This window comes from Nyctereutes procyonoides, unplaced genomic scaffold (genome assembly GCF_905146905.1).
Source record: "Nyctereutes procyonoides isolate TBG_1078 unplaced genomic scaffold, NYPRO_anot_genome, whole genome shotgun sequence".
Classification (NCBI taxonomy): domain Eukaryota; kingdom Metazoa; phylum Chordata; class Mammalia; order Carnivora; family Canidae; genus Nyctereutes; species Nyctereutes procyonoides.
In genome coordinates, this window is record NW_026575134.1 from 9479436 (window position 1) to 9500567 (window position 21132).

General features: G+C 36.8%; 1 protein-coding gene across 2 annotated transcripts in view; it reads right to left on the reverse strand.

Annotated features, from left to right (window-relative positions):
* The window catches only part of SUGCT (succinyl-CoA:glutarate-CoA transferase), a 716497-nt gene that overhangs the window by 619164 nt on the left and 76201 nt on the right, over window positions 1-21132 (reverse strand). For both annotated transcript variants that reach the window (XM_055301218.1, XM_055301217.1), the window contains exon 7: window positions 1228-1319. In XM_055301218.1, the coding sequence (XP_055157193.1) occupies window positions 1228-1319 (92 nt within the window). The remainder of the gene's footprint in view (window positions 1-1227; window positions 1320-21132) is intronic.

Below are 21132 nucleotides of genomic sequence, written 5' to 3' on the forward strand. Positions count from 1 at the left end.
CCAGTGGATGGAAAGAAAATTGGCACTCTTAAACATTTTATGGAAATGTCACACATTTTGCTTCCTTAGACTCATGAAAATAAAACAGACAACAACAGTACAAATACTTATATTTCAAGTCAATGAAATCCCACCAGCTGTTTTAAAATTAACAAAAAGAAGTCAAGGCTGTCAAAGAGAAGACTCGAGTGAGGTCACTCTGCCCCTGTTTATCACAAAACTGCAGCCATATTTCCTGAAGCATTCACTGATGCAAGTGATTCAGGAAACGAACACCTAAGTGAAAGAAGTTTTCACGTCTACCAATCCAAGCTGTTTTGGAAATGGATGTCTTTCATTATTTTTATTTATTAGGTTTTCACACAATTGTTTTTTAACTTTCATACCATTCTTGCTGTTTTCTTTCTCAAAGAGCCCGTTTTCTATGAGTCTTCGATCTGAACAAACACATTTTAGCCACCCATATACTTTTTAGGAAATTCCCAACCTATTATCAATAAAGAGGGATTGCTATAAAATCAAATAATTCTCCCACTGTCAGAACCTAATGTTCATAACAAGCAGACATAACTCCACCCGAGGCTTTAAGTAACAAATTTTAAAATACATAACCACTTATTAATATTCCAGAGGGAAAAAGAGACCCTCCACCATGTACATGTGCCACATGAAGGTACTCTAATAGAAATGGCCGTCTGTGATCCGGTCTAGTCGGCCATTCTACTTCACAGAAGGAATATCCGTAAGTCACACCCAGGTGCCTATATCAAGCCTGAATAATTAGAATACAAATGCAAAATATGTTCATCACTTGATCTGTTGCTTCTCACTAAGAAGACTGTTATTTTCCATGGGGCCATATTGACATTTAACCACAAGTATATTTGTAATAAGTACTTCCATTTCCTTTTTTATTTTATTTTATTTATTTATTCATGAGAGACTCAGAGAGAGAGAGGCAGAGACATAGAGGGAGAAGCAGGCTCCTTGCAGGGAGCCCGATGTGGGATTTGATCTCCAGACCTGGGATCATGCCCTGAGTTGAAGGCAGATGTTCAACCACTGAGCCATCCAGGAATCCCAATACTTCATTTTCAATAAGAATTCATCTTCCCTAGTTTCTTTCTAAAATTAACTCAAATTTAAACTTATAGGTTAGTGAATAGGAAAATTCCTTTGGAATAAACAGGGGGAAAATTTATGAATATTCTAAAGAATGATACCTACCTTAGGCCCTGTGATATGCATCAGACCACCAAAAGCAGAGGCAACAGTATCATAACCAGCTCGCTGAGACAGTGGACCTGTCTGACCATATCCTAAAATGAAAAGAATAGACATAGTCAGCATCAGGCAGGGGAGAACAAGAGTACAAGAGTGTGTTAAAATCCTTTGTAGCCAGAAATCTTGCAGCAATTTATTACTGTGAGATTGATAGTATCCCTTGAAAAGGAAGCAATAAAAATTATTTATGATCGTATACCCCAGAAGGCTGCAAACTGGTTATTTGAGGGCCAGATCCCACCTGCAAGAATGTTCTATCTGGCCTGAAAAGGGTCCTAAAATGTTTCTATTTAGTTTCCAACATTTCAAAACGCAGGAGATAACACATAAAATACAAATTTTATGGATTTTCTTGAAAAATCAGAAAACTAGGCCTATGCAAAAATCAATCAGAGTGAAGTGATAACTCTTCCTTTACACAGGGAAATAAGTTATCCAATTTTCCATTCTTCCACCACTCTTAATATTCCTTAATGCCTGAGCCTGATTCACTCATTTAATCTTACCTCCCAGATTCCATTCATACACGCTACTCTTGTTCTATACTAAACAATATACAAAGTCAGACTGGATTCTGTTTAAATATTTTCTCAGGTATGCAAACATATACAGAAATGATGATTAAAAATTTTGAACATAGGGATCCCTGGGTGGCCCAGCGGTTTGGCGCCTGCCTTTGGCCCAGGGCGCGGTCCTGGAGACCCGGGATCGAATCCCACGTCGGGCTCCCGGTGCATGGAGCCTGCTTCTCCCTCTGCCTGTGTCTCTGCCTCTCTCTCTGTGTGTGACTATCATGAATAAATAAATAAAATCTTAAAAAAAAAAAAATTTTGAACATAAATAATATCATTAGATGACCTAACAGTGCTTTTTAAGATTATAAAGAGAAGATGAAGGTATTACTTTTCTTTTCATTTTGTTTTTCTTTTTCCATCAGCAAAAATCAAGAGAACACAAGAAATAGTTTCTCCTGCTCTCCTCAGTCCTGGCACTTACTTTAAATAATAAAGGTTATTTCAGGTGCTACACGAATCTGTCTCCAAATCCTATGTTATCAACCAGAAAGAGGACACATGAAAAGCCTTCCACACCCATCAGCTATTAGCTGAAATTTCCTGCATACCTCACTTTAAAAAGATCAAAAGGGGTGCCTCAGGATCCTCACTTGCTTCTCCAGCCACCTGGAAGCTTCTCCCTCTATTTCACTCCATATATCCACATATCTCACACTCTCTCACATCCCCCAAATCTGCACTCAAACGTCTCCTTAAAAAAAAAAAAAAAATTCTCCTTACCAGAGAGACCTTCCCTGGAGAACTTTTATAAAAGAGCATTCTCACCTCTCACTCTTAATCCCTCTTGCCTGACTACATTTGTCCTTGTAGCATTTATCACAAGATATAGAATATCACTCTGTGTTTACTGATTTATTTTCTGTCTCCTCCCTACCAAAATGTGTGTTCCAGAATTTTTTTCTATTTGATCTACTACTGTATTCACAGCATGTAGAATAGAATTCAATAACATTCATTGAATGAATATTTGTCACATAAAATAATTTTTTAAAAAAAATCTATAACTAAATTAATAAGGAAACTAAGTAAGTTTTTGTTTTGCTTATTTTGTTTTTGACCAAAATGGTAATACAAGAGGCTCCTGAATTTTTCTCCTCCCACAGACATACCAAATGCACAGCTCCATGTGGACCAATTCCCTCTGAGTAAAACCCAGAACTAGTTGTTTGACTTGTACACATTGGTGATAGAGAAAATATCCACATCTAGGGGTGCCTGGGTGGCTCAGTCAGTTAAGCATTTGCCTTTGGCTCAGGTCATGATACCAAGGTTCTGGGTTCGAGCCCCGCATTGGGCTCCCTGCTCAGCAGGGAATCTGCTTCTTCCTCTTCCTTTGCCGCTCCCCCTGCTTGTGCTCTGTCTCTCTCAAGTAAATAATTTTTTTAAAAACCTTTAAAAATAAGAAAATAAAATACCCACATGCAAATGAGTAGGAAAGGCTGAGTCATACTCCTGCCATAAACCCCACTCCAGGCATAGTACCATATAATCAGGAGGGAACCCCCAACTCCAAGCTTCTCCTCTAGGAGTGAAGGTTTTGGACCACATATCTTATGCCCCAACTTTTAAGGCTCCCAGCTGAGAGACAGGCCTCCAAAACACCTAGCTCAGATATCCAATGGAGCTTACATTCACAAGTCCCATTGGACCATAACAAACAGAAAAAGAAGTTGTTGACAGGTGCACAGCACTAATCACAGCTATCGGGACAGAGGGACAAGACAAAACCATTCATCTCCCAGTTTTTCCCTGTAAAGGGTCTCACTGCACACTTTACAAGCTGCTATCTGAGGATTTGGACTGTAATTAACATATATCTAGAAAAAAAATAAAATAAAAAATTAAAAAATTAAAAAAAAAATACATATATCTAAGTGCTGACTGCAATCCTACCTGGAACCCAAAAGAGCCAGTGGGTCACACTCAAGTTCACCCCAACAATGCCAGGTCATCAGCATCTCTCTGGAAAGAACTTAAACACATATCTGGCACACCAGCTCTTTTGCACCTACTGTCCCCTAATCACCTGGCTCTGACAGCCAATGGGTTTTGCATTCACAAATCCCACAGGGCTATACCAAACAAAGAATCAGTTTTTAAACAGGCTCAGGAGTAAACTCCATGGCTATATATCCGGGCTCAGTGCAGAAAGAGAAAGCAAAACACTGTTTTTCAGTGTCTCCCCAGAAAGAGTTTGCATGCTTTTCCAGCTGTTATCTGAAATCCAGCTTCTAATCAGCCTGCGTCTTGGTGCTAACTGCTATCATCCCCCTGGGGACATTGATGGATCTTGGCACACTCTCAACGTCTAGGAGCCACTAAGAACAAAGGCAGTGACTTGGACAATCACAAAGATTTGAGGAAACTTGGAGCTTAGGCCAGGGTGATTGATGAGATTCATCTCCTACACAAGACCAGTCTCAAGGCTGAGAGAGGTGGCTGTTTTAGCTAATATATAAAACCAACACAGAGAATGAAAAAAAAAAATGAAGAAACAGGAATATGTCCCAAACAGAAGAAAAAGGTAAATTTCCAGAAACTAATCTGAGGGAAATGGAAATAAGTTATTTATCTGACAGAGTTCAAAATAACAATCATAAAGATACTCACCAAGATAAAGAGCAATGCATGAACAAAGTGATAATTTCAACAGAGAGAGAAAATATTAAGAAGTACCAGAGAAATCATAGAGCTGAAGAATACAATAGCTAAAGTGAAAAATTCAATGGAAGACACTCAACCACGGACTAGATCAACTAGAAGAAAAGAACAGCAAATTAGAAGATAGGCCTGGAATATATGCAATCAGAGGAGCAAAAAGGAAAAAGAGTGAAGATAGCTTAAGGGACTTATGGGACATCATCAAAAAGACCAATATACACATTAAAGAGGTCCCAGAAGAAGAGAGGGGGAAAGAGGCAAATGCTTATTTAAAGATATGCCTCAAAAATTCCCTTATCTGAAGGAAAAAACAAGATCTCCAGATCCTGGTAGCCCAGAAAGTACCATATAAGATGACTCTAAAGAGACTCCACCAAGAAACATTATTAATTAAATTGTCAAAAGTTACAGACAAAGGGAGAAACTGAAAAGCAACTTGTTGCATACAAGAAAACTGTCATAAGACTATCAGTGGATTTTACAAAAAACATGCAGACCAGAAGGGAGTAGAATGAGATATTCAAGTGTTGAAAGAAAAATATTGCCAATCAAGGACATCCTATCCAACAGAGTTATCTTTCAGAAGAAGAGATAAAGAATTTTCCAGACAGACAAAAGCTAGGGGACTTCATCACCACTAGACCGGCCTTACAAGATATGTTAAAAGGAGTTCTTCAGGCTGAAACAAGAGTGCTCATTAGTTACACTGAAATGTATCAAAGTATAAAACTAACTGGAAAAGGTGAATATATAGCTAAATTCAGAATATTCTAATGTTGTAATAGTGGTGGGTAAGTCACTTATATAACTGTAATATAAGAGTTTAAAGACAAAAGTATTAAGAACTCCCATAATGACAGTACTTTCTTAATGGATACATAATATAAAAAAATATAAGTCGTTACATCAAATCCTTAAAATGTCAGAAGAGAATGTAAAAATTTGGAAGTTTTGTATATGTCTAAGTTAGGTTGTTATCAGCTTAAAATAGCCCATTACTGGGGCACCTGGGTGCACAGTCAGTTGAGTGTCCAACTCTTGGTTTCAGCTCAGGTTGTGATATCAGAGTTGGAGGGTCAAGTCTCACGTCAGGCTCCACACTGGGTGCAGAGTCTGCTTAGGACTATCTCTCCCTCTCCTTCTGCCCCTATGAGTGCTCTCTCTCTCTTTCTCTCTCCCTCTCTCTCTCAAATAAATAAGTAAATCTAAAAAAGAAAAAAAAACAAAAATAGACTGTTATAACTATCAGATGTTTTACACAAGTGTCATGGTAGCACAAAGCAAAAACCTATAGCAGATATACAAAAGAGAGAGAAATCTAAGCACACCACCACAGAAAACTATTAAATCACAGAAGAAAACAAAAGAGGAAGAAACAACGATTACAAAACAATAAGAAAACAATTAACAAAATGACATAGTAAGTTCCAGACCTATAAATAATTAATGAAAATGTACCAAATTCTCCAATTAAAAGACAGAGTAGCTAAATAGATCTTTTTAAAAAGATCCAACTGTATGCTGCCTACAAGGGACTTACTTAAGCTTTAAGTACGTAGACTGAAAATGAAAAGATAGAAAAGATATTCTATGAAAAAGGAACCAAAAGAAAGTAGGAATAGCTATACTTAATCAAGTAAAATAAACTTTAAGCCAAAGATTCTAATAAGAGACAAAGAAGGGATAATATATGATGAGAAAAATGAGAAAACATAATGAGAAAACATAATGAGAAAAAAAGTCAATCCAGTGAGAGGATATAACATTTGTAAATATTTATGCTGCACCCAACATAGAAGAAACTAAGTATTTAAAGCAAATATTAAGAAACATGAAGGGAGAAATAGACAGTAATACAGTAACAGTAGGGGATTTGGATATTCCACTTTCAACACCAGATAGATAATAAAGACAAAAAATCAATAAGAAATCATTGCACTTAAAATGCATTAGGGCAGCCTGGGTGGCTTAGTGGTTTAGCGTTGCCTTCAGCCCAGGGTGTGATCCTGGAGACCTGGGATCGAGTCCCACGTCAGGTTCCGTACATGGAGCCTGCTTCTCCCTCTGCCTGTGTCAGTGCCTCTCTCTCTCTCTCTCTCTCTCTCTCTCTCTCTCTCTCTCTCTCTCTGTGTGTGTGTGTGTGTGTGTCTTTCATGAATAAATAAATAAAATCTTTAAAAAGAAATAAATAAAATAAACTACACAATAAACCAGATGGACTGAACATTTATAGAACATTCCATCAAACAGCAGCAAAATACACATTTTTCTCAAGCACACACATGAAACCTTCCCCAGAATAGATCATATATTAGTCTGCAAAATGAGTCTTAATTAATTTAAGAAGATTGAAACCTTCTTAAGCACTTTTTCTGATCATAAAGGTATTAAACCAGAAATCAATTATAAGAAGAAAGTTGGAAAATTCAAATATTCAGAGGTTAAATAATATGCTCCTTAAAAAAAAAACAGATCAAAGAAGAAACCAAAAGATAAACCAAAAAATATCTTGAGACAAATGAAAATGAAAACACAAGTTAACAAAACTTATAAGATACAGTAAAAGAGGGAATTTTATAGTGATAAGTGCCTACATTGAGAAAAAAAGAATGATGTCAAACAAACAACCTCATTTTACACCTCAAGTAACTAGAAAAAAAAAACTACGCCCAAATTTAGCAAACAGAAGGGAATAACAAAAATCAGAACAGATAAATATGAAAAGATAAACCAAACAGGCAATCTTTAGCTAGATAATCAAAGAAAAGAGAGACAGAACTCAAATAAATAAAATCAGAAATGAAAGAGAAGTTACAACTGATGCCACAGAAATATAAAGGACATAGGAGACTATTATGAACAATTATACAAAAAAAAGGACAACCTACAATAAACAGATAAATTCTTACATATGACCTACCAAGAATGAATCTTGAAGAAATATAAAATCTGAATAGAACAATAACTAGTAATAAGATTGTATCAGTAATCAAAAACATCCTTAAAAGCAAAAGTCCAAAACCATATGGCTTTACTGGTAAATTCTACTAAACATTTAAAAAAGAATTAATATCAATCCTTCTCAAATGCTTTGAAAAAACAGAAGAGAAAGAAATGCTTCTAAACTCTTTACAAAGCCAGGATTATCCAGGATTATCCAAAACCAACAAGGACACTACAAAAAAAAAAAGAAAATTACAGACCAATGATCCTGATGATACAAAAATCTTCAACAAAAATTAGCAAACCAATTTCAACAGAACATTTTTAAATACATCATTATCAAGTGGGATTTATTCCAGGAATGTAAGGTTGGTTCAACATCCACAAATCAATCAATGTAATACATCACATCCACAAAATGAAGAATAAAAATCACATGATCATCTCAGCATATACAGATAAAGCACCCAACAAAATTCAACATCCATTTATAATAAAAACTCTCAAAAAATTGAATATAGAGGGAATATACCACAACATAATAAAGGCCATATATGACCAATCCAGAGTTAACACCATACCAAATGGTGAAAAGTAAAAGCTTTTCCTCTAAAATCAGGAACAAGACAACAGTACCTACTCTCACCACTTCTATTCAACATAATATTGGAAGACATATCCAGAGCAATTAAGCAAGAAAAGGAAATAAAATGCATCCAAATCAGAAAGGAGGAAGTAAAATTGTTTGTTTTTTAAAGATTTCATTTATTTATTCATGATAGAGAGAGAGGCAGAGACACAGGCAGAGGGAGAAGCAGGCTCCACGCAGGGAGCCAGACATGGGACTCGATCCCAGGTTTCCAGGATCACGCCCTGGGCTGAAGGTGGTGCTAAACCACTGAGCCCCCTGGGGATCCCTAAAACTGTTTGTGAATGACATGATCCTACACATAGAAAACCCTAAGACTCCATCAAAAAAAAAAACTGTGAAACAAATTTAGTAAAATTTTGGGATACAGAATCAATATAAAAATCTGTTGCAGGGGATCCCTGGGTGGCGCAGCGGTTTGGCACCTGCCTTTGGCCCAGGGCGCGATCCTGGAGACCCAGGATCAAATCCCACGTCGGGCTCCCGGTGCATGGAGCCTGCTTCTCCCTCTGCCTGTATCTCTGCCTCTGTGTGTGTGTGTGTGTGTGTGTGTGACTATCATAAATAAATAAAATTTAAAAAAAAATTTTAAAAAAATCTGTTGCATTTGGGGCACCTCAGTGGTTCAGTCAGTTGAGCATCTGACTCTTGGTATTGGCTCAGGTCATGATCTCAGGGTTGTGGGATCTAGCCTCATGCTGGGATCTGCACTCAGGGGGGAGGCCGGCTAAGAGTTTCTCTTTCTCTCTGCCCCTCCCCCCATTCATGCTCTCTCCCTCTCAAATAAATAAATAAATCTTAAAAAATATCTGTTGCATTTCTATACACTAACAACAAATTATATGAAAGAGATATTAAGAAAGCAATCCTATTTATAATAGTATCAAAAACAATAAATATTTGTAATATATTAACCAAAAAGATAAAAGATCTATACACTGAAGATTATAAGACATTAATGGTAGAAACTGAAGACACATTAAATGGAAAGATATCTCATGCTCTTAGACTGGAAGAATTAGCATTGTTAAGATGTCAACACTACCCAAAGCCATCTATGGATTCAACACAATCCCCATCAAAATCCCAATAGCACTTTTTATGGAATTATAAAAATAATCCCCAAATCTATATGAAACCACAAAAGATCTCAAATAGCCAAAGCTATTGTGAGCAGGAACGAACCTGAAGATATATTTCTTAATTTCAAAATACATTACAAAGCTATGCAATCAAAATAGCATGTGGTGCTGGCATAAAAACAAACAGACCAATAGAACAGAACACAGAGCCCAAAAACAACTGATCTTTGACAAAAGTACCAAGAACACACAAGGGTAATTGACAGTCTGTCCAATAAATCGTGCTGGAAAAAAAGAGGTATCTACCTGCAAAAGAATGAAATGGATCCCTATCTTAACACTATATACAAAATCTAGGACCACCCAGGTGGCTCAGCAGTTTAGCGCCACCTTCGGCCCAGGGCGTGATCCTGGAGACCCAGGATGGAGTCCCACGTTGGGCTCCCTGCATGGAGCCTGCTTCTCCCTCTGTCTGTGTCTCTGCCTCTCTCCCTCTGTGTCTCTTGTGAATAAATAAATAGAATCTTTAAAAAAAAAAATCTAGGGATCCCTGGGTGGCGCAGCGGTTTGGCACCTGCCTTTGGCCCAGGGCGCGATCCTGGAGACCCGGGATCAAATCCCACGTCGGGCTCCCGGTGCATGGAGCCTGCTTCTCCCTCTGCTTGTGTCTCTGCCTCTCTCTCTCTCTCACTGTGTGCCTATCATAAATAAATAAAAATTTAAAAAAAATCTAGTCAAAATGGTTTAAAGACTTAAATGTAATATCTGAAACCATAAAATTCCTAGAAGAAAACATAAAGAAAAAGTTCCTTTACATTGTCCATGGCAATAATTTTTTGGATATGACATCAAAAGCATAGGCAAAAATAGACAAACGGAATTATATTAAATTAAAAGGCTTCTGTGAAACAAAGGGTACAATGAGAAATGAAAAGGCAACCTACACAATGGGAGAAAGTATTTGCAGACCATGTATCTGATAAGGGCTTAATATCCAAAATGTATATGGAACTCAACCAAATAGCAAAAAAAAAAAAAAAAATCAAATAATCTGATTTATTTATTTTTTTAATTTTTAAGATTTATTGAGCCACCTACGTATCCCAAATAATCTGATTTAAAAATGGGAGTAAACATTTTTTCCGAAGAAGACCAATAGGTACATGGAAGGGTGCTCAAATTCACTAATCATCAGGGAAATGCAAATTAAACCCACAGTAAGACATCACCAACACTTGTTAGGATGGCTACTATCAAAAAGACAAGAGAGATGATAAATGTCAGCAAGGTCATGGAAAAAACAGAACTCCTGAGCACTAGTGGTAGGAATGTAAATCGGTGTAGCTATTACGGAAAATATTATGGAAATTCCTCAATAAAATAAATTAAAAATAGAACTACCATATGATCCAGCAATCCCACTTCCGGGTATATATATCCAAAGAAAATGAAATCAGTATTTCCAGAAGGTATCTGGATTCCTACATTCACTGCAGCATTATTCACAATAGCAATGATAGGAAAACACATTGTGCACTTTAAATATATACAATTTTGTCAGTTACTTCTCATGTGGCCTGGGAAAAAAGAAAAAAATGTAGATATGTAAGACAAAATCCCCAGATAAAATTATCACTTAGCATTAAATTAAAGTAGTTCAAGATTAAATTATATTTATCATTATTGATGACAGAAAAGATATCACAACATGCTTTATTATGTAAAGTTTCACATATAAAAGCAGAGAGAATCATATAATAAAGCCAGTGGCAACTTCCATAATTATTTATTCTTAGACAATCTTCTTTCCACTACACTTATTTTTCAGTTAAAACTATTGTATGAAGAACAAAGTAAAACCATAAAAAAAACAGTCTTGATTCAGGTGAAAACCAGTCACACAAAATCCTACACTGTGCCATGTTTGTATTCCAATTTCAAAAACAAAATCTGTAAAATCTGAATTCTTAAATCTTTCGATAAGCAAAATGGGATATGAAGGGAAAATAATGGGAAACAAAGTATAAGGCAACATTCTCTGTACAAAAATACAGAAATTAATACCAAGCATTAAGAGTGAATTTATATTCCAGGGCAGCTAGCTTACAATTAACCGCAAAGGGCACCATAGACCAGGCTTCCAGTATTCCACACAATGGCTTTCAAATTCGGCATCTGCCCCAGAAAACAGGCCCCCTGGAGCGGAGAAAAGCTCCACCATCAGACAGGAACTCTGTGTTCCATGAACCACCTGTTATCTCGACAGGAAGTCAAGAGAAGGAATTAAGTTTCAGTCCGCTCAGCGAGGAAAATCAGGTGCTCAGGAATCTGGCCAGGAGCCCAAATTCCTCAAATGGGACAAATTGAAGCCCCCCCACTATCAGCATAACTCTAAAAGGAGTCTTCTAAATAAAGGCCTGGAGGAAAATAAGATCAGAAAAACAAACAACTTGCTAAATAAAGTTCACCATAATAGTCACCTTGTGATACAACTTCTCTTGTTCAGTTTACAGCAAAGAGGAGGCATAAATACCTAATTACTTTAAATTACAACTTCCAAGTACTTCTTTTAAAGAGAAATAGGGGCACCTGGATGGCTCAGCCCATTAAGCACTGACTATTGATTTCGCTCAGGTCATGATCTCAGGGTCTTGAAATCGAGTCCCACATTGGGCTCCGTGATGGGCAAACAGAGCCTGAGTAAGATTCTCTCTCCCTCTGCCCCTCCTCCCTGCACGTGTGGGCTCTCTCTCTCTCTCTCTCAAATTAATTAATTAATTAAAATTTAAAAAATAAAAAAATATAGTTATTCTCGTGGAAGTAGTATGGCATAGTGAATAAGGATGAGTTTCAGGACTGAAAAATACCTGGATTCAAATTATTGCTCTGCGAACAACTAAATTTTCAACAATTTATTTGATCTTCCTGAGCCTCGATGTCTTCATCTGTCAAATGGCAATATTCAGGGCACCTGGGTGGCTCAGTAGTTGAGCATCTGCCTTTGGCTCAGATCATGATCCCAGGGTCATAGGATCGAGTCCCATATCAGGCTTCCTTCATGAAGTCTGCTTCTCCCTCTGCCTATGTCTCTGCCTCTCTCTCTGTGTGTCTCTCATGAATAAATAAAACCTTTAAAAAAATAAAAAATAAAATGGCAATATTCATTTTATCACAGATTTCTTATGGGGATTTCATCTGATAAGATGGCATAAGCAAAATGCATTTTACATTGAGAGCTAAATATACTTCAATAATAAACATGCATTAATCAATATACTAATAATATACCAGCTTACTTTTCCCACAAAATATTGAAAATAATAAAAAGAAAACTGCCTTGGGGTATGTTGAAATGATGAAAGTAAGTATTCTAGGCATGGCAGTTACGTTGTTTATAAGTGTCTTTTTTTTTTAAGATCTATTTATTTATTAGAGAGAGAGAGACGCAGAGACACAGGCAGAGAGAGAAGCAGGCTCCTCGCAGGGAGCCTGATGTGGGACTCGATCCTCGGACCTGGGGTCATGCCCTGAGCCAAAGGCAGACGCTCAACCGCTGAGCCACCCAGGCATCCCGAAAATTGAAAGTTTTTATACTGTGAAACTTGCATTTGTTCATTTTAGAGGAGAAGCTGACAATAATAATAATTTTAAAATATATATATATATACTAAGTTGCACCATACAACCTCCCAAGAATGCTTCCTTGACCATTGTACTTGACCATCCCGCAGCAAGGAGTCATAAATTATTCCACCTTTTCATTGGAACTTAACCATAACTATTTGAAAACTGGCTATCAGCACTATCAACAAATATTCCTGACAACAAATAGAAAGTTTTAAAGCTGGGAAGTGATATCATCAAATAGTATTTTGTAAGGCTTACTCTGTTGGCAACGTGAAGGGTGATTTATTAATTTTAATAAAGAGCTGACAAAATGGCAAATGTGGGACCCAGATAGTTCTTTTCCATTTTATTCTAGCTTTACAATTCCAAAAAACTACGGTCAAAATCCAAATTAAAGAGGAAAAAATCTAAGCATGTCAGTTCTATCATATGCTCAAGTAATGGAGTAAAGAAAATGAAGGAGGTTATGGAAAATCAGAGAGGAACCCTACACATTCAACCATTCTTTCCCTCACTTTCTTTCTCCTCTCTCTCTCTCTTTCTCTGTGTGTGTGTCTCTGTCTCTGTCTCTGTGTGTCTGTGTGTCTCTGTCTCTGTCTCTCTCTGTCTCTCTCTCTCTCTCTCTCACACACACACACACACACACACACACACACACACACACACACACACACGTCCTTACATTCATTTTAAGGAGCAACCTCGCCACCTTGTGGCTTTTGTAAACATTCACTATAAAGCAAAACTTGAATTTCCAGACACAGAAAAGCAAAACTGTGAGGAAAAGAAACCAATGGGAAAAGATTTCTCCCTTTAATATTTGCCCTGAATACCAGATGATTTGGCCTTCCTGCTCCTGGCTTCCCTCATCTTTCTTCTTAATTACATCTCACTCTTCTCCTGAACCCAGGAGCGCTTCTAAAGCAGGAGCCCCCACTGTTTCCGTAACTCCTATGACACCTCCCACGGTGCTCCTTCTGAGGTTAACCTTCTGAAGGCCAAACAGCCCTTCGACAAACTGGCGAGAAGCTATGAACTCTCCCCAAAGAAAATATCTCAACATATTTCGAACCCCATTCATGAATGCACCCCCGGTGAAGAGGCAGGTCAAAGACCCCCCACTGCTTGTTATCTGTCCACTCCAGGCCCACGGCATCTCCATTATCAGCATAACTCTCCTGAGAGGGAGCAGTTCAAGGACCGGCTTGGAGGCTTCCAAGCATCTGAGAGCTCCAGCATGGGGCTTTGGTCTCACAACAAAAAGAAAAGAAGGAGCAAAATAAAGCATCTGTCAACTACACTGTATCAGTAGCCTCCTCTGGTCTCCCTCCCTCATGCTTGCCTCTTGTGATCACAGTGACCCTCCTAAAATCTAAATCAGAATGTACTACCTTCCTGCCTAATGCTTTCTAGGGGCTTTCCAAGTCTCCTAGAGTAGATCCAAACTCTTTATCCTTGTGTCTTTGTCATTGACTGCTCTCTAAACAAATCTCATCAATTTTCCCACTGCCCTCTACCTTGAGTCCTGATGGTCTTCTTACTTTCTCCCCACAGCTATTTCCATCCTGGAGACTCTGCTACCTAAAATGTTTTTTCTTCCAATTTCACAGGACTGGCTGCTACTGATTATGTGATCCTGCACACACCTCTTCAAAGAGCCCTTCCCTAACCACCCAGTCTAAAATAGACTTCCAGGAACTCCCTAGCATTTTATCATATTTTCATTCTCTCTGATAAGATAGTACTTATCACCATCTGGAATTTATTTTTTTTTAATGAATATATGTCTCTCCCCTGGAACATTAGCTTTGACAGAGGTATATGTTCTCAGCAATATCTTCAGCACCTAGAATGTCTACCAGTATCTCAGTAACGTGTTAAACAAATGAATGGGCCTGGCTTAGTGGGTGGCTTAGTGGGTTAAGCGACTGCCTTTGGCTCAGGTTATGATCTCTAGGTCCTGGGATCACCCCACATCAGGCTCCCTGCTCAGCAGAGAGTCTGTTTCTCCTCTCCCTCCATCTCTCCCCCTGCTTGTGCTCTCTTGCTCTCTCGCTCTCTCGTTCTCAAATAAATAAAATCCTTTTTAAAATAAAAAATGAATGAATATAAACAAATTAGCTAGGGAAATGGAAAGAAGACTTACCTTACTACTGGCCATAAGACAAAAGTTAAACTGTACTTCCTCTAATAATACCTGAAATAACCTGTCTGGGGTTTGGGGGCAAGAGAAATAAAGGAAGGTCCAGGCAACTAAATTTCCCAGGTTCAACCACCAATGTCCCCAAGAGTCCATATATATATTTGGTGCCCTCTCATATCCTCAGTGTTCTCGCTAATAAATTTCATTCATACCATGGTCCCAAACAAGATACTGGCAACACCCTGTCTAGAATAATAATGACTATTTATCAAGTTATTATGTATTAGACACTGATAGACATTTCTCCAGTACATCACTTAATTCACATAAAAACCTTATGAGTTAGGTACCATTATCTGCTATATACAACCATAAAATCTGAGGCTTAGAAGAGTTAAGCGACCTGTCCAAGGTCACAAAGACAGGAAGTAGCAGAGCTTAGATCTTAACTCAAGTCTGAATTCTTATACATAAACATGTCTGCTTGTGTGCGTACAGACATCTCCATCAAAAAATCTGAGGTACCACAAGCTTAAAGATGCCCTAAACAGAAAGCATCATCGCACCTCAGTCACCCTCACAGGCCATGGAGTCAGACTGTTCCTTCTGCCACATTCACTTCACTGAACGAACTTTACCCACACATTTGCACAATCAAGAAACCTAAGAGTCATCCTGGACTCTTTTCTTTCAGCTCCTGACCATACCCAATTGGTCACGAATTCCAGCTAAATAACTCTCAGATCCATCAAAGCTCTTATGCTCTGCAATAGCTTATTTACTGGTCCCCCTGCCTTAGTTTATTGTTTATGTGACTATAACAGTCTTTCAAATATGTAATTCTGATTTTAAGTCACGTCCCTTATTAAATTCTTACTAAGTTGCATACAGAATACGAGATAAAAATTTCTTACTTAGGAGAACAGACTGAAGGAAAGAAAAAAAAAAAAAAAGAAGAGGACAGACTGAGCCTTTTGTGACCTGGCCCCTAACTATCCTACACATCTTATCTCCTGTCATTCTTCCAAAGCAACTCAGGCTCTCCAAACATGCAGGGCTCTTTCATTCCTCTGGGCCTTGTGCATGCCATTTTACCTGCGACCCCCCTCACATCCCCCTCCGTCTAGTAAAGATAATCCTCCTCAAGATACAGGCTTAGTTGATGATGGACTATTATGGACAATAAAGAAGGAAGCTTCAAAGAGGACAACTATCTATCCTGTTAATGAATTAAATACAAAACAGGAGTTAATGTTTAAAGTTAATACCATGCTATTAGCTAGATGGCTAATACTACTGCTCCAGCAGCTATAGAAACTCCAACAATAGATTATTTAACTGAAAGAAGATCAGAAGGCAAGAAAATATTTTACAATAAAGAAAGTGATCCTTCAAAATGTATATAAATACAGCTGACCTTGAACAACACAGGTTTGAACCAGGCAGGTCCATTTACATGCAGATTTTTTCCAATAAATACAGCATAGTACCATAAATATATTTACTCTTTCTTATGATTTTCTTAATAAAATTTTTTCTCTAGATTAATTTATGAATACAGTATATAATACACACAAAATATGTGCTAATTGATTATTTTTGTTACTGTAAGGGTTCCAGTCAACAGTGGGTTATTAATAGTTAAGTTTTGGGGAAGTCAAAACTTATATGCAGATTTTCAACTGCATGGGGTTCAACACCTCTAACCCCCACATTTCTAGGTCCACTGGATCTGAACTTTGTTTCTTTCTTTGCTCATTTTCTCATTTATAAAGTGTTTCCCAATGAAAATGATAGATTATGATCTACTAATGGACTTTATTTTTTTTTAATTTATTTTCTCATCTGTCCATGGAAAAGGCCTAAAACCAAAGACTAACCCAATGGCAATGAGCATTCCTACTACCCAGACTGTGGTCTCTAAATGCCATTTCCTACTAAAAGGAACTAGGATTCCATGGAGAAATGGTCGATTCCAGGATGGGGGAGGAAACATACAAAATTCACTTAGAATATCAGGTTATACCAGGATCAAGGAAGTGACCAAAAACTACTGGTCATGTCACAAAAATGCAGATGTCAACCTGAAAAGGCCCACCATGGCCAAAGATGAGATCATTTTGAGTATGAATAAAAATAATAGCTGCAACAAACTGAAACACATCAAATATGTGAAATTCTGAGAATCTATAATCATTATTTTTTAAATCATCAGTCACCCTTGGAGGACAATAGGAAATAAATTCATTATTATGACAACTGGTAAATAAAGGGAATTTACATATATCTTGCTTTTACTAATTAAATACTAATCAAATAGTTGGTGAGAGGATATCCATTTACAGAAATTTTCCAACCAACATTTGAAGAAGCAACGGCAGAATTAGGATGTTATAATTTCATAATTCCTAAGGGATTTATTTATAGATATAATCATCAGTAATGGCTTCTAACATCACAAAAAGAGCAACAGCCAGCCGTTATGTGCCTCCTAGTAGAAATACACATCACCTTCTATGAAATAAAACCAAAAAAATCAAACCGAAATCTGAGCAAGCCTACAGATGTCAGTTTTTAAAGAAGAACAACAACAACGAAATTAAACATATGGGAATGTAATCAGCAAAAATCAAACAACTCAACAAGACAAACTGTTTTTTAAAGAAATAAGTTGCAAGAAAAAAAGAGATTGAGGAGGAACTATATAAAATAAAGAAGATTTCAGAAACATATCAATCAGTTGCAATGACTAGACTTCATTTGGATCCCAATTCAGAATAACAAACTGTAGGGATGCCTGGGTGGCTCAGTGGTTGAGCATCAGGTTGTGATCCGGGGCCATGGGATTGAGTCCCACACTGGGCTCCCCATAGGGAGCCTGCTTCTCCCTCTGCCTATGTCTCTGCCTCTCGTGAATAAATAAATAAAATCTTAAGAAAAAAACTGTAAATAGAAAGAAGAAGAGAAGGGGAAAATTTGAACAACTGCATATTTAATGATAGCAAGGAATTATAGTCATTTTTTATTTACACGTGACATTGGGTGTTGATGCTTTAAAACGACCCCTTTTCTTTCGGATATATTCTCTAATATTTAGAAATGAAATGATATAAAATCTGAGATTTTCTTTTAAATAACAGGGGAGGGGAATATGTGATTTTAGACAAAATAAGATGGGTCATGAAGTGATTTATGTGTACCTCAAGAACCATTATACTACTCTCTCTACTTTCATGTAACTTTAAATTTTTCTATATTAAATGTCAAAAAACAAAATTTTAATGATATGAAAATTTCATTTTGTACATCTAAAAATACACCAAGGAATATTAGTGCTGAAGGGTCGGGGGCAAAATTTCTTGCAGATTCTTCAAAGAGTTCTTTACAGATATGAAAGCTGAGTTCTACAGAAGTTAAGTGACTTGTCCAAAGTCACAAAGCCAATCATTAGCAAAACTAGACCAAACACTCAAGATTTCAGATTCCCAGTCAGATTCTCCCTCATCTGAACAGGAGAGTTTTATTCTATTCTGAAGAATCTTCTTAGCAACTTTCTATTTTAGACAATTAATTCAATAATAATAGTTAATATGTAAAGAGCACATGCTGTGTGCTGGGAACTGTGCTGGTGCTTTGTATGTGTAACTTCATTGCATTCTCACAAAAAGTACATGGTGTATTTTAATTACTATTGAGGAAAATGAAATTTTGAGAGACTAAGTGCTTCACCCAAGGTCACACAGCTACTTACCGTGATTCTGTAGGTAATCATCAAACTGTGGACACTCATTACTGTGTAACCACTCTTACAAAATATTTCCATGAGCATCAATGGTTCATACATTGTTCAAAGACCAAAAATGTGATATATTAATCATTAGGTTTGCTATCTCCATAACCTTTGAAATTAGACCCCTCACTCTATATCACAAAGAGGTAGTAAAACTGGTTGACTAATTGTATACCACCTAAAGCATCTGAAATATAATACTAATAAGCATATGTTCCTAGTCAGAAAGGGTAAATAAATTTGTAAGTTAAACAATATTCTGCAATGTGGCAAAAGCATACTAAGCAAAATACAAAATAAAAAAAACTTTACACCATTATCTGTCTTTATCACAGAATTATCACTTTGTTTTACAAAATCCAATTTGATGATATTAATATACAAAAGTATGATTGTTTAAGAATTGTTTCTTCTGCATTAGTTTCATTTTTCCCCAACTAGTTAACATAACAATAAGCACACAGTAAGCACTTAATGAACATTTGTCATCTGACTGATGCATATTTTTGTATTTTATAGTATTTCATGTATGCTTATGATATTCTTCACATAAACTATCAAAATAAATGTTTTTATAGGATTGACAGGAGTTAGGGATAATAGAGTATCATGGTCTTGTCTTTAATACACACAATATTTTGGGGCATCTGTGTGACTCAGTCGGTTAAGCGCCTGCCTTGGCTCAGGTCATGATCGCATGGTCCTGGCAATAAGTCCCGCATGGGGTTCCCTGCTTAGCGAGGAGTTTGCTCTTCCCTCTCACTCTGCCTGCCACTCTGCCTACTTGTGCTCTCTCTCTGTCAAATAGGTGAATAAAATCTTTTTAAAAAAAAAAGATACATACATGTATATATTATATATACACACATACACACATGCACAATGTTTTTTTATAGAAAAGTAATTAAAACTCTTCAATACTTCCACCATACAACTGGAATCTACAATTTCAAAGACTTTCATGATCATGTCAATGCATCCTGCTAAAAGTGAATTTAAGTACACTACAGTCGTGAACATACACACACACAAACACACACACACACACACACAAATTATCCTAAATCCCAGAAGACTTATTCAAGTAGAGAAGGAAAAACACAATCAAACCAAACTTATATAATGAAAATAAATTGTAGAATTTGTCCTGAAATTAAGAATTCAAATATATTTTCAGGGGATCTATTCTAAAGAAATTCTATTAGCAGTTATATCTATATCCCAAGAGTCAACATTTTCTATAAGACAAATGCAGCTCACATTCTGACAAATGCCCCATAAAATCATTAAAGAAAAAACAGAATTACTATTGCTATATGGTTTTCATTTTCAGGTACAAAATCAAATTTTAAAATGTCAGAAATATAAAACATACTCTGTGAGTAGAAAAGAAAATAAAAATTCAGCCAGACTCTCACATAAAACCAATTCCCTATAGCTAGATTCCCACACCCCAAATAGCAGCACTACGTCAGACTGTGAAAGAACATTCTAGGCAAAGAACATAAAAATGTTCAGTACTGACCTCTTTTGAGAGACTAAACATCATCTCAAATGAAATCCAGATAAATGGATAACTCAACTGAGTAACAAATTAACAAGAATCACCTTTAGCCTTCTTTCATTGCCAAGGGAAAAATACTCAATTAACTACAGTCTACATCTTTATTTAATAGAGATCAATGAAACAAAAGATAGCAAATAAAATCCAGTAACCCTTGAACTGCCCAAAGTTGAGAGCAATTAAAGTTTTTCTGCGACTTCTGTAATGTTTCCTAAACAAGTAAATACATAGTACTATGTATGTGTATACAACGAATCCAAAAGCAAGGAAGTAACAAGAGATCAGGAGTATATACCATGTAATGGTGCTGCTGAAAATAATCACATGTAGAATAAACTGATAGAAGCTTTAAAAATGTTTGCAGTTATGAGCACATCTAGTGCTCAGACCCTGGTTTTTAAATATCATTCTCCATTCAATGGAACCAGGATCCTTGGAAAGAAATGGTCAATTCTGGGACTAGGAAAGAGGAGGAGAGGGGACACAAAACAGGATAAACCTAGAACATCTCAGGACAAAAATTTAGAAAGGTCTCAAAGAAAGGTGAGGACATATTAAAAGGACACAGGGAACATCCTGAAGGTATTCCCACTGCCTGAATCTGGGGCTATTTAAGCGACAAAATAAATAATGATAATCCTAATTAAAGGATTGTCTGAATAAAATGTGAATACAAGAGTCAACACTGATATAAATAAAGGAAAAGGGAAATTCTTCTCTGGTGTAGAAAGGGACACTTTTGAACCTCTTATCGGGTTCATAAAAAGTATAGATAGGGCAGCCGGGATGGCTCAGTGGTTTAGCGCACTTCAGC